The sequence below is a fragment of the Octodon degus genome, unplaced genomic scaffold (assembly GCF_000260255.1).
Source record: "Octodon degus isolate 3935 unplaced genomic scaffold, OctDeg1.0 scaffold00035, whole genome shotgun sequence".
NCBI classification, from domain to species: domain Eukaryota; kingdom Metazoa; phylum Chordata; class Mammalia; order Rodentia; family Octodontidae; genus Octodon; species Octodon degus.
Window position 1 is genome coordinate 16,058,487 of NW_004524611.1, and position 14,168 is coordinate 16,072,654.

The following is a 14,168-nucleotide window of genomic DNA, read 5'->3' on the forward strand; positions in this document are numbered from 1 at the left end:
CCTTTGCAGATACTCCTGTGTTCTCTCTCCCAAGGCTCCTCCTGCTAATGGCTCAGTTTGGTTTGGTTTGGCTTTTAATTGCAGCTTTTTTTTTTTTTTTGAGACAGGGCCTTGCTTTTTACTTCAGATCGACCTTGAACTTGAAGTGATCCTCTTGCCTTAGCCTCCCAAGGGCCAGGATTACAGGTGTGCACACCACACCCTATCCAGTCTGCTTTTATACTCTTCCCATTGCTCTTTGTCACCGTGACCCAAGGTCCTTCCCTTTCCACCCTGAAGCCGGGTCAGAATTACCTCACTGTCCCTAAGATCTTGGTTCTCTCCCTTACCTCTTTTTTATTCATTTAATTTTTTGTGGAATCAGGGCTTGAATTCAGGACCTTTCTACTGAGCCATTTCCCGGGCCCTTTCTCCCTCACCTCTTACTACTACATTTTTATTCTGCCAAAACAAGAGCCCTTATGGCAGGCACTTCAGGGAATGCAGAAATTACAGGTCCTTGTCTCTGACCACAGGCGTTTCCAAGGACCTGGGAAACCAGCACGGGCACTGCTCACTCAGTGAGAGAGGTCATGCGGGCGGGTGACATGGACGGATCCGGAAGAATGTGGCTCCAGGATGCAGCAGTGGAGGAAGGAAGGAATCGAATCAGTCACAGGAATGGCAGAACCTGTTATGTTTACATTAGAAAAACAGGTTCCGAACCTATCACAAAAAGGTCATTGACATTTCCAGAAGGGACAAGAGGAACTGTTAGCAAAGTGTAAACACAGAGGTGTGCTACCATCTTGGGGGAGGGGTGTCACCCAGACATCAATCAAAAGGGGATGCTGGAACAAGAGTTTCTTAGTACCTGAACTTGGACAGTAAGTTTTTGTGGGGATGGGGGATGGGTGGGGAGGGGGTTGAGGAGAAGATGATAGTGCGAGAAAGGCAGGCAGACAAAGTGATTTCAGTGCCCTGGGCCAAATGAATCTGCTAGAACAGGATGTTTCCATAGCACAGTACAAAAAGCCTTGCTCTGACCTTGATGTCTGTAGGCTGGATTATGTAGAACCACAGCCACAGTCTGGGGGCAGGGAGAGTGCTTGACAAGGCAACACTCTGCAGCCCAGGAAGAGGGCCTAGTCGCAGGGCCTGTGAGTCAGAAGATTTCTTTCTGAATCACAAGGAGGCCATTGCTGGCAGGGAGAAGCAATTTAGAAACCAGCAGACTTCTGCCAGCAGCTGAAAGCAAATGGTCTAGGTGTGTTGCACTGCGCGGGGACATGCTGGGGTCACGCTGGCAGCCAGTGTGAGTCACTGGCCTGGAATTCAGCAGACCCAACCCTTGGACGTGCACCTCTTGGCCCCAACCCAACTCCCCAAAGAAAGTTAGAGGGCCGCACTGCCCTTCAGCTAGCACAACAAATCCCTTCTGTCATTTTTCACTCCGGAGGTGCTGGGGAAATACAGAGATAAATGTATTTGCCCGGAATAGAGCAAGTTTTTCCATTCAAAAGCTAGCACGTTACTAGGACTCCAGCCTAAAACCAGTCCTGTTCCTTTTTATCTACTTTCACTTTTTACTGGCCACCTAACAGCATTTGAAGGTACTGTGAAACAGCGGGCTGGTCAAAGCCCCATTCTCCCTTCCCCTCCCTCTTGGTTCTATTAATCACACAACTATGTCCACAAATACCACACCTTTTGTTTTCCTGTGGTCATCACCCTCAAGCTGGCCTATATTTTTCTTCTATCTCGCTTCATAAAAACATCAAACCTGCTCAGCTGCTCAGATAAGAAAGTTCTGCCAGGTTAACAGTGGAAAAAAACCAGTTCCACCTGGCACCCAAGTTCTTTGATTTGTGCCAAATTTGAACTTGGGAGTTCCTCACCTTTAAATATTTGTGCTCCAAATCGTACCCTCCAGCTTGCATCTTTGCACCTGGGTTTCCATTCCTCGCCTCTGAGGGGGGACAGCTGACCACTTTTGCTCTGTCCATGGGCTCAAACCATTTTTAACAGTCCCAAATAGGAAGCCTCTCCTATTACCCTGCACCAGAGGCCAACTTCTTTAATTTTAGAAAACCTCTTCCTTATCTAAATTCTGCTTTAACCCATTTCCTTTGTTCTTCTTGGACAGCAATGATAAACAACTTCTTTTTTTTTTTTTTTTTGCGAAACTGGGGATTGAACTCAGGCCCTTGCACTTGCCAGGGAAGCACTTATTCCACTGAGCCAATCTCCCTGGCCCTGATAAACAACTTCCTATCAGGCAGCTCTCCGTAGGCCCTGACAGCACTACCAGACACTCCTCTCTTCCTGGCTCAACCTCAATCCTTTTACGTTTTTCCTCTTCACCCCTTCTTCATCTCCTTTTGCCACCTGCTTACTTCTTTAGAGGCTTTTCAAGGTACTCAGGGCCCCTTTGGATAAACAGCTTCAATCAGCAATTGAGCGGAAACTCTGCCTAGCCCACCTCTGCCCAGCAGAGAATAGGAAAGGTGGGAGAGGCAGGGAGGGAGCGATGGGACAGAGACAAGGTACAAGTGCGCTCTCCAACCCAGACAGATGGAAAAGTACTGAATTATTAAATAACACAGGACATCTTTCCTTCCATGGAGATGAAACTGCTTCTATGGGGAGTCACTCCTACTAAGGAGCCAGACGGGAAATTGAGGCACATATCATGGAAGAACTTGTGACAAATGGGGAGCTGTCAAACACATCTCTTGACCCCCAGCCTACAGCTCTGCCCACCTTAAGTCTGACTTCTGTTCTCACAGTAAAGTTCGACAGGAGAGACAATACATAGCAAGGTATGCTGGTACGCGCCTAGAATTCCAGCAACCTGGGAGGCTGAGGCAGGCGGTGCACAAGTCACATTATGTTGGAAGCAAGCCTGGGCAACCTGGTGAGACTCAGTCTCAAAACAAAGTTTAGAAAAGCGCTGACATGGTGGGGCATGGCTATCATCCCAGCACTCAGGAGACAGAAGCAGAAGGATCACCATGAATTTGAGGCCAGTGTAGGTTACACAGTGTGTTCCTGGTCAGCATAAACTACATAGGGAGTCTTTGTCTCAAAAACAAAACAAAACAATACAATACAATCCCAGCACTCTGAAGGCTGAGGCAAGAGGATTGCTGAGAGTTCAAGGTCAGCCTGGGGCACATAGTGAGTTCAAGACTAGGTTGAACTACATTGCATAGGGAGACACTGTCTCAACTCTCCCGCCCCTGCAAAAAAACAAAAACAAAACCACCAAGATACCAAGAAAAATATCCAAACAACAACAAAAAGAGCTGGGGATACAGCTCAGTGCTCCCTGGGTTCAATTCCACAGTACTTGGGGGATGGGACGGGGTAGGGGGGGGAAGAGAGCAAGGAGATAAATAAGGATCATAAAGACCTAAAAGATTAAAGACCCAAACAGCTAAGTCTTGGAAGCTTGTCATATTTTGCTAAACAAATTTTGTGTTAAAGTTAGTGCGTATCCCTGATGTCAGTGAGACCTCATGTTTGGGGTTTTTTTTTGGGGGGGGGGGGTGGAACTGGGGATTGAACTCAGGCCCTTAAGCTTGCCAGGGAAGCGCTTTATTCCACTGAGCCATTTCCCCAGCCCCTTTTTTAAAAATTTAATTTTATTTATTTTTTTGGAGACATCATGTTTTGACGTCCAGTTTCTTTCTAAACAGTGGGTTTATCCATAAGACCATTCAGGTAAATGGGAACAAGAAAGAACTTTCTTTTTTTTTTTGGCAGAACTGGGGATTGAACTCAGACCCTTGAGCTTGCCAGGCAAGTGCTTATTCTACTGAGCCATCTCCCCGGCCCCTAAAAGAACTTTCAAGCCATCACTTTGAAGATACATGCTTTTCAATGGCTTGTCCCCTTCTCCTCCCACCTTTCTCTCTTTCCATGTTGTTGGCCCCTGAATCCAGGGCTTTTATATTACATTACAATCCCAGCCTTTTTTTACACAGGGTCTTGCTAAGTTGCACAGGCTGGGCTCAAACCTGCAATCCCCCTGCCTCAGCCTCCCAGAGTGCAAGGACTATGGATGTGTGTGCCAACACATCTGGTGGTTAGTGGCAACTTTTGCCTCATTTTAAGCATCAAATGGGAGGTCCCTCCTCCAGCAGAAGAGTCAGAACTGTAACTATCCATACAAACATATGCGTATGTTAGGGAAATTAAAAGGCTCTAAATCCAGGTTAAGGAAATCAGGTATTGGAAGAAAACCAAATTAGTAAAACTAGGTCAAATTTGGGACGTATAACTGTGGCAGCACATATGTAAATTTAGCAACAGCGGAAACTAGCAGCCTCTGTCTCAGGCCTGTACACCAACGCTGTAAGACTGTGCTACAGCTGAAAAAATATTTCTCATTAAAGAAGGGAGAAAGATGTGTTCATGCACACAGGGATTAAGACATACCCACCCACCAATATTAGAAGGCACATTTTTCTTCTGCTCTTAGGAGGCTCCGCTTTGGCTGCAATAGTCAATTTTGCTACATCAGCCAACCCAGCCAGCTGGGAACCCTGACAGTGCTGCACACTGCTCCCGCAGCCTCCCTCCCCCGAGACACACACACACATTCAGAATGGAACAGAGTCATCAGAAAACTGGCCTTTAAAAGAAACCAACCCTGCTGTCTCCTTTCTCCAGCTATGGGGCTCGGGATGGCATTTCAAAATTTCCCCTCAATATGCTCCTAATTTTTTAAGATACTGGGGATTGAACTCAAGACTTTCATAATGAGTTATATCACCAGCCCATGTATGTATGCCTGTAAGTATGTATTTGAGTCAGGGTCTCCCTGTGTAGTCCAGACTGGCCTTGAGTTCACTATATAGACCAAGCTGCCTCAAACTTGCAGCGGTCCTCCTGCCTCAGTGAGTGTTGGGATACCAGTCCTTTATACATTTTTTTTCCTTTTAAATTTTGAGAAGGATTTTTTTTTTTTTTTTGGACTGGCTGCCTTAAGGGCGGGTCTGGTAAGGCAAGTGAAGGTCAGGATCAAACCATGGTATCCTGTGCCTGTGTTTGCATGAGCAGGTGCTTATACAACTGAGCTAACCGGCAGGCCCCCTCTTTTTTAATTTTTTTTTTTTTTTTGGAACCGGGGATTGAACTCAGGCCCTTCTGCTTGCCAGGCAAGTGCTTATTCCACTGAGCCATCTCCCCAGCCCCTACTTTTTAAATTTTGACAAAGGTTGGCTGGGGATATAGCTCAGTGGCATAAGGGCTTGCCTGGCCAAGTGTAAGTTCCCAAATTCAATCCCCGCTACCAAAAACAAACAATTTTTTTTTCTTTTTTTGTATTTTAGGGAAGGGCCTACAGGGTGTTCAGGGTCTCACTACTTGCTCAGACTCAGTGATCCACCTGTTTACAGCCTCCCAAGAGCTGGGATTACAGGCACACACCACCATGCCCAGTCTCAGTCGTCATCTCAGCATGCTCCTGAGGCAGGGCTGGCATGGAGGTCCAGGAATCAAACTCCCGGCCCATGCCTGCCTGCAGGTGTTTTAATCCGCTGAGCTATTTGGCCGGACCTAAACAAATACATTTTGCTAACGAGCCTAAGTCACTAAGTTGCCCAGGGTGGCCTCAGACTCGTGATGCTCCCACCTCAGCCCCACGGAGCACTATCCGTGTGCCTCCCCCACCCAGCTATTATGCTTTTAACAAAGAATATTTCCTCTTTGCATCACACCTTAGTATGAGCTCCCACTGCTTTCTAGCCCACACTGAGCCTTTATCTCAGAGCACTGAGCACTACCCATAATCATATAAAGGACTTCAGCTCAGCCCAAGGCCTCTATCAGAGAGGATGTTGGGGGCTTTGTCATTCCCATGGCTTAGACAGTGTTTCAGGTTTTTAGGGTACTCAAGGAATGTTTGTCAATTCACTGAATGAATAGAAGTGTAGGCTGTTGGCCTACACACTTTTGACTTCCTACCAGTAGCCAGCAAAATCCTAATCCACAAGCAATAAGGTGGATGCACTTCAGAAGCTAACTGGTCCTCGCCACAAGGAAGCCTTGTCTTCCCAGACTGTTGGAAATGCTCCTCACCTGCCTCCAGCAGTCGGCCTGGGGTCCACCTGGCAGCTCCTAACTCTTCTGGTGCTAAGGAGGCAAGTATACTTTAAGACCCTTTCAAAAGGTTTATTATATGCTTTGCCCTAGGCTGCACTAATTAGGACTCCAATTACGAAGTGGAAGCTCTGCCAGAACCAGGGCAGTCACAGCCAGGAAAACTCCAGCTTTGTTGGAGAGCTTCTCCCGGTATGTTTCTCCTAATCTCAATATGCCTTCAGTTCAGTTTCATTCATTGGCTGAGATATTTTTTTTTCTTCTTCATTCTTTTTGGTACTGGGGCAGCCCCCACCACCCTTTTAAAATTTCAGTCAGGTTCTTTTTTTTTTTTTTTTTCTAAATGTTCTTTTTTTCCCGTATTTTAGGGAAGGGTCTACAGGGTGTTCAGGATCTCACTACTTGATCGGACTCATAGTGATCCACCTGTTTACAGCCTCCCCAGTGCTGGGATTACAGGCATGTGTCACCCACCATGGCTGGTTTTGGTGGCTGGCACGGCACACATGGGTTCTGGGGATTGAACCCAGGTCCTTGTGCTTGCTAGGCAGGCAGCCTGAGACAGGTTATTACTGAATTGCTAAGCTGCCCAGGCTGGTCTTGAACTTTTGGTCCTCCTGCCTCAGCCTCCCAGAGTGCTGAGATTTCCGGCCAGTGCTACCAGCCTCACTTTGGCCTAGCCCCTTGCTCCTTCACTCTGTTCTTACTTCCAGCTTACAAAGAGTTGGCCTTGTATCTTATTTCCTAAGCACCAAAATATATTCCCCGGAGTCTATCTATCACCTTGACAATCATGCCTTCAGTGATTCTTATAACACTTTACTAAACTATTAGGCAAAAACACCCTTGTTAGAATTTCCTGACATTGCAAAAGGACCAAGAGTCTTCTCACTTGGTTGGATGGGAACATGAGTTCCTGAGTGTACTGGCCCCACTCAGTGTGTCAGTACATACCCAGAGAGAGCTGGTCCTCCTGAGCCACCACCCTGTTAAACTATACATCTGAATTGTAAAAACTTAAAAAACAAAACAAACAAACAACCAAAAAAACCCAACAACAACAAAAACCTATCAATCCCTGAGCTGTAGCCACAGATCACAGGTGTCTGTCACTGCTAAGATGACAATGGGGAGACTGACCTTGGGGGAGGGGTTATGGTTCTACAAATTGTCACACAATATTTAAGGACTTAACCCTTCCCCATCCCAGCAAAAAAAGAAAAAAAAAAAAGAAAGAAAGAAAGAAAAGAAATCAGATCAGATTTTCAATGTGGCCCAGATCCCTTGGCTTTCCTTCTGTCCTAATTGGGGATATTCATTATAGAAATGTTATTTGTAGGATACTTTAAACCAGGATCTAGAAAACAATGAGAATGATGTCAGCACTTCCCATTTCTTCAGTTTTATCTTCAGGCAGTCACTGCTAACTCTGGGAATGAATTAGCACCATTTTCTGCCATTTTCATCCTAGGACCAGTGTCGCTAGCTAGACCATCAGTGTTATCTCTCTGCTTTCCTTTACTTCTCCCTGGACACTAGAGTAGGATCCTTCCTCTTCCTAACAGCATTTTCAGAAATCTGTTACTTCCCTCTACTCTACAGTGTAAATGCTCCTAGACCTTGTTCCTTCTGTTCACAGAGTACCTGTGGTAGTCTCAAGTTCCATCTCATCTCATGACCCCCAAGCTTTCCCTGTCTGGGTTCTAAATCATTATTCCAAAAGCTGATGAACGTCCGCTTCATCCTCACAACATACAAGTGAGGTAGATCAGAACACATAAAAACAGAGTAGAAAAATGGTTCCACGCTGTGTCTAAGGAGACCTGGATCTTTATTTCTGGTCTGCCATGATCATAACTAATATCAAGCAATGCTGAAAACAGCAAACCCCATATGGCACTGGATAAGTTACTACACCTCTCTTTGCTTCTGTTCTCCCATCTGGCATACAAGAACAATACTGCTTGTTTATTGGTTCCTAAAGCTTTGAGAACAAGGAAAGCTTTCCCTGCTAAAAAAAAAAAAAAAAAGTACCAAAAGCCAGGTAAGATATATTAACAAAAACAAAAACCAGTGATCTAAGACCAGTATCAGATGTTAATCATGCCACTAATCGAAATTCCCTCAAAGGGGGTTGGTGGTGTTACTAAATAACTAGAAATCTGGGCTAGAACTGTGGCTGTAAAGTAGCTCTGGCATGACCACATTTTGTGTCAGTACCAAGGGTAGCATTACAGTTTATACAGAGCCCCCTTCTCTCAATTTAGAAAGTTTATCGGATGCTAACACCAGGATCTACAGTAGTCATGGCAACAAGGAGCTTAAAGGTACAAGTGAATACACTTAAGAAGGGCTCCAGATCCCCACACCTTTGGAAAAGTTTCACTCTACCGGGATAACCTATTTGCTCTAATCTCCCTTAGATTTCATAAGCAGCCTATCCTGAGGCTAGCATTCCAAAGCCCTGCAAGATAAGGCTCTGCACCTGAACCCTGGACGCACACCACTATCTCTAGCGGTGAACCTGGGTTAACTCACCTGTTTTCAATTGGCTTCTGCAGCTCACACTCCAGGAGGATGCCAGAAAGAAAGATCTTTCTCTTTTTTTGAACCCAGCTTTCCCTACTCTTTCCTTTTCGCTTTCCACCTACATGAAGTTCCCTTTAAAGGTGTATGTCATTTTTGGGCCCTTTAAGTCCCTACCCCCTTCGCCCCCTTCCCCCTCCACCCGAGTTGCCTTCAATTCCCACACTTTCTCTCTCCCACCTGCAGTTCCCTTCGCCTCCTTCGGGGAGTTTCTCCCAGGCTCTCAGGGCGTCCTTCCTCTGCCCCCACCCTTTCCTCCGCAACGCGACTCCAGCCTGGTCTCGCCCCTGCGTCTCCCTCCCCTCCTCACCGCCCCTCTGCGGCAAGTGACTCTCGCTGGGCGACCCTATCTCGTTCCGCTTCTGGCCCGATCCCGGCCTCCTCGATCGCACCGGCCCCCGCGATCCCCCACGCCGGCTCTCCACCCTTCCTTCCCGGTCCTCCCCCCTCGCCCTCCCCCAGGGCCGATCCACTCACAGGAGGCCGGAGCAGGTGGTGCAGACGAAGCTGCCCACGGTGATATCCACGTAGGTGACCCCGCGCTGGGCGCACTCGAAACAGTGGCGGTTCCCGGCCTGGCTGCAGCCGCCCAGCTCCCGTACCCGGCGGCACCACACCTCCGAGGCCGCCTCCGCCTCCGCCTTTCCCCCGCCACCAGGGCCTGGACCCTTTTTGGCCGCCATCACCATCGTTGCCCACACCCTCCGACCTCCTCCCGGTTAGAACCCCAACCGCTCCTTCAACCACTGCCGCCTTCCCGCCTCCGCCGCCTTCGCACGCCGGGCAACCCTGACAGAAAAGCTCCGAAGCCGGCGGCGTCGGCTCCAGACTCAGCCGCCCCTGCCTCGCCTGTCCTGGACGCCGATTGGCTAGCCTTCTCCCACCTCCTCGCTCTTATTGGTCTGCCCCGGGGCCGCCTCCGGTAGCAGGAACCACCAAGGCCACGCCCCACTGCCTTCGGGCCTCAGGGCTCTTCCATTGGCCCAAAGAGACCCGGGCTGTGCGTGCCCTCTCTCTGTCCCCGCCCCCTCTCGCCACTGTTTCCGCTGAGGCCCGCCTCCCAGTTTCGATTGGCGACTTCTGGGCACTCGCGCTCCTATTTTCAGTCTGATTGGCTGTCGAGGTTGCAAAGTTAGAGCGCGAGATAGAGGCGGGGTCCTGCGCGTGGGCAACTCCAGTCTTACAAGACTGAAAATAATTCCCGCCAAATTTCAAAGCCTTGCTCTAGGCTGCGCAGTGACACACACAGAAGAAAAGTGACCATTCAAAGGGCTGAGTGTGAGAAGGGAAAGGAGGAAGGGTTTTCGTTTTTAATGCCATTTCATTTTTTCCTATCCTAAGTCATACATGGAATCTTCATTTTACAATCAGGCTAAACACCTTGCAGCGAACCCCACAGCTGGGTGCATGACCCGTTTTGTCTTTTGACTTTAGAAAACCCTGCTTTTAATCACTACCTTTGGTGGAATTATTCATTTGACAAACACGTGAGTGCTAGATTTTGGACACATTTTAGACACTGGGACTACAAGAGCAGTGAACCAACCAAAACAAACTGCCCTTGTGGCGCTTCCTTTCTGGAGGGTAGGAAGACACAAGACAATGAAAAATTCATCAGTTAGTAATAAATTCTTTACGCAGAATTAAAGTAAGGTCTTGGAAAAACAAGAATGAATGATTTGATATCTTAGAGTGGCTTGATCAGGGAACCCATCTCAAACATTTGACATTTAAACTGAGGTCGAGATAACAAAAGGAGTCAGGAGATCTGTGGGGGAGCAGCACAGACAGTTGGAAAAGCCTCAGGACACCCTAAAGCAAGAAGCTTCCTGTGTTGAAGTGAGGATTTTCTTGGACTGGGACTGTGTCATGTAGAACCTTCCAGACTCCAGTAAGGAGTCTGGATTTTCTAAGTGTGACGGGAAGTTAGGTAGTTAGAACTTAGTTTCCCAGTACAGGGGGAAACCTCAAATTGTGTGCAAGGCCCATGCCTCTTCAGTTGCATGCTTCTACGGTGCATCATATCCACTCCCAGGTTTGCCCTGTGTTCTAATGTAGCTGCAGCCGTCATGCTGGGAAAGCCCTGCTGGTTTTAAGGACATGTCAGGAAATTGCACACAACCTCACTGCTCCTCATTTCATTGGCCAGAGCTTTGTCATATGACCACACCTGAGTTCAAAGACTCTGGAAAATTTAGTTTTTATTCTAGCCTTCCCTGTGCTTGCCTCAAGTCCAGAGATTTTATTTACAAGGAGAGAAGAGATATAAGGATAAAAAACACAGTCACTGCCACAGATATTATTAGGAAAGTTGTAGCAGGGGTAAGATTTGCTATGATTTTCTATTTAAATAAAGATCATTCTGTCCCCTGTAGGAAAAATGGTCATGGATAAGATGGAAGGAAGGATTATGGTAAAGTTGGAAGAAGTGATGTCAGCAGTCCAGGTAAGCGTGGATGGTAGTGGTACTGACGAGAGGGGTAGAAGGAACTTGGAATGGACTGATTCGGAGAATGTCTTGGAGGTAAGATCCTCAGGATTTGGTGGATTAGTTGTGGGAGGCGATAAATAGAAGAACTGATGCGTACTTTGTGTTGATGGAAGTGTTCTATCTCCGACTTCCAATATGGTAGCTACTAGTTATAGTTAAAGACTTGAAATGTGGCCAGAAAAGCTAAGAGGCCAAAATAATAATAGTAATAATAATAATAGTACTATTATTAATAATAGTACTATTATTAATAATACTATTAGTAATAATAGTAATTATTATTATGAGAATTGAACCTAGGGCCTCACACATTAGGCAAATGCTCTATCTCTGAGCGATGTCCCCAGCCCTATTTAATTAAAATGTATGTTTAGGTACTTACGGATCACTAGTGGTTACTATATTGGAGAGGGGAATTCTATGGCAGAAGAATTTTTTGTTGTTGTTGTTGTTGTTGGCGGCATTAGGATGCCTTCAGGGCATTTCTGGTTTGACGTGAGTGAAGAGGGGAATTCTAGATTTTTCTTGTTTTCAGCAGCTGAGAGGCTTATGGTGCCATTTTTGGAAGAACTTAGACTGGAGGAAGAGCACTCTAGGAGTTACTAATAGTCAGGAGTCAGGATTGCTTGCTTGGTGTGTTAATTTGAGATCCTGTGAGGCCTCCAAGGGTTGATCAAGTAGGCAGGTAGATGTATAGTCTGGATTTCAAGCTGAAACTAGAGCTGGAAATACAGGTTTGAAAGCCACCAACATATAGGAATTATGTAGTTCTGTGAGAGGGTGCTTAGGTACCGAGTAGGCAGAGCATAGCAGGGAGCCCTGGGTGTCCCCATATGTACTCAGTTATTACAGCCACTAATGTGCTTCAGTGTCCTTAAAAGTAGGTGACATGAGTCATATTCAGATACACAGAAGGGACATCTCAGCCCACTGTTGACATTCTCTCTGAATTTTTTCAAAGTTCACAGTTTGCAAGAGTTCCCATTCATCTTCTAGTTTCTCATTAACCAAGGGTTATTTCTCCCCATCTTGAAACCGTCAACAACTTGGTAAATTGAGCTACGACCTACAGTGAGTAAAAAAAAAAATTAGAACATTCACTAGATTCTGAGAATTTTCTCTTAGTTTTGGCATTGGGTGTGTTCTTCGAGGGCAACCGAGGAGACCCTCCTCCTCCCATGTCTACTCCACCAGGCCATATCAGGGAGTAACAACCCCATTTCCTCTTCATAATCAAGGGGCACAAGCCAGCATGGGGCATGTTCTTCTGCCCTTGCCCCAGTGGCAGGAGGAGTCCGGATGAGGAGTCCCTGGGGCAGTGAGGTCTATAGAGCCAAAGGAACACAGAGAATGGAAAGCAAGTATTTTTAAAGAGAACAGGAACTGAGAAAGCTGCTGCCCTCCGCCCTGGGCTTGCTTCCTGGACCTCCATCTGGGCTGAGGAAGAGTTGGCTTTTCTTTTCAGTCATTGTTTGGATCACGTATCGCTATCAGCAAGAAAGCATCCCAGCCTTGCAGGTGTGGCCTCCTGGCCGCTGCTAGATCAGTTTTCATGAGATCATTTCATTGTTCTATAAGGCCAGCTGCTTCTGGTGGGTAGGAAACATGATAATGGCTGTGGCTGGCCGACTGTCTTCTTTATTTCACTGAGAAGGGAGTTTCTTTTCTTTTTTCTTTCTTTCTTTTTTCTTGCAGAACCGGGTATTGAACTCAGGCCCTTGAGCTTGCCAGGCAAGTGCTTATTCTACTGAGCTATCTCCCAGCCCCATGAGAAGGGAGTTTCTTGTTTGGAGATAATTTTGTCTGGACCACCCTGTGTTATGCGAAGATAAGAATTCCAGGGATGATGAAGTAGTCCACTTACAGGGAAAGAAACCCCAAATACAGAATAGCTGTTCCTTCCAGAGTAAATCAACCACCTCAGGGACCTGATAGAGTGGACCTGTCCCTGGATCCCTGGATCTCTTGTATCCTCCCTCCCTCCTTTTCTTCCTCTTTCCTTCCCTCCCTTCCTCCCTCCCTTCTTTCCTCTCTCTCTTCCTTCCTCTCTCCCTCTCTTCTTCCTTCCATGGTTCTAGGGAATAAACCCAGAGCCTTGTGCTTAGTTACATCTTCATCTTTTTGAAATGTATTTTATGACAAGTTCTCACTAAATCACTAAGTTACCTAGGCCGTGCTTGAACTTGCAGTCCTCTTACCTCAGCTTTCCAGATAGGTGCCACCATACCCAGCTTGCTACTGGATTTCTTTCTTTCTTTAAGACAGGATCCTGGGCTGGGGAGATGGCTCCACTAAATAAGAATGGCAGAATAAGTGCTTGTCTGGCAAGCACAAGGGCCTGAGTTCAATCCCTGGTTCAAAAAAAAAAAAAAAAAAAAGACAGGATCTTGCATGCAATTCAGGCTGGTAGTGAGCTCACTTTGTAGCCCAGGCTGGGCTTGAACTTGCAAGGATCCTCATGCCTCAGCCTCCCCTGTGCTGGGATTATACGTGTGTGCCACTGCGCCCAACTCTGGATTTTTGAAAAGTTCCCAAGAAGCCTGGTGATCTATGATAACCAGAATTCCGGTGAATTTATTTATTACTTATGATACTTTTTAATGTTGATTTTCTTCATTTTCCAGGTAGAATCACGTTATCTTCAAATGATGATAGTTTTAGCTTTTCAATTTTTTCTATATTCAATTACTTTCTTTTGTCTAATTAAATTATCTGAACACCAGAATAGTTGAAATAACAGTGGGTATGCTTTCTCATTGTCTCCTTTAGTGGGAGAGTATCTTTGTTTCCTCATAAAGCTCAATGCTGACTTTTGGTTTGACTTAAATATATTATTATCATATTAAAGAAACATCCATTTATTCTCAGGTTATTAGTTCTTCTGGTTTTCATTTTTGTTTTTCACCTTATTGTCTGATTGTATCTATGAATTTATTTATTCTGCCTGTCTTTTGGGGAGCATGGGAGATTGAACCCAGAGAGTTTGCACCGAGCCACATTTCCA

The 14,168-nt window shown here is 46.3% G+C and overlaps 1 protein-coding gene across 6 annotated transcripts in view; it reads right to left on the reverse strand.

Moving 5' to 3' along the window:
- The window catches only part of Agfg2 (ArfGAP with FG repeats 2), a 31,620-nt gene extending 22,087 nt beyond the window's left edge, over positions 1-9,533 (reverse strand). For all 6 annotated transcript variants that reach the window (XM_023714452.1, XM_023714454.1, XM_023714453.1 and 3 more), the window contains exon 1: positions 9,151-9,533. In XM_023714452.1, coding sequence (XP_023570220.1) covers positions 9,151-9,362 — 212 coding nt within the window. In that variant the 5' untranslated portion in view covers positions 9,363-9,533. The remainder of the gene's footprint in view (positions 1-9,150) is intronic.
- Between the last annotated feature and the right edge of the window lie 4,635 nt (positions 9,534-14,168).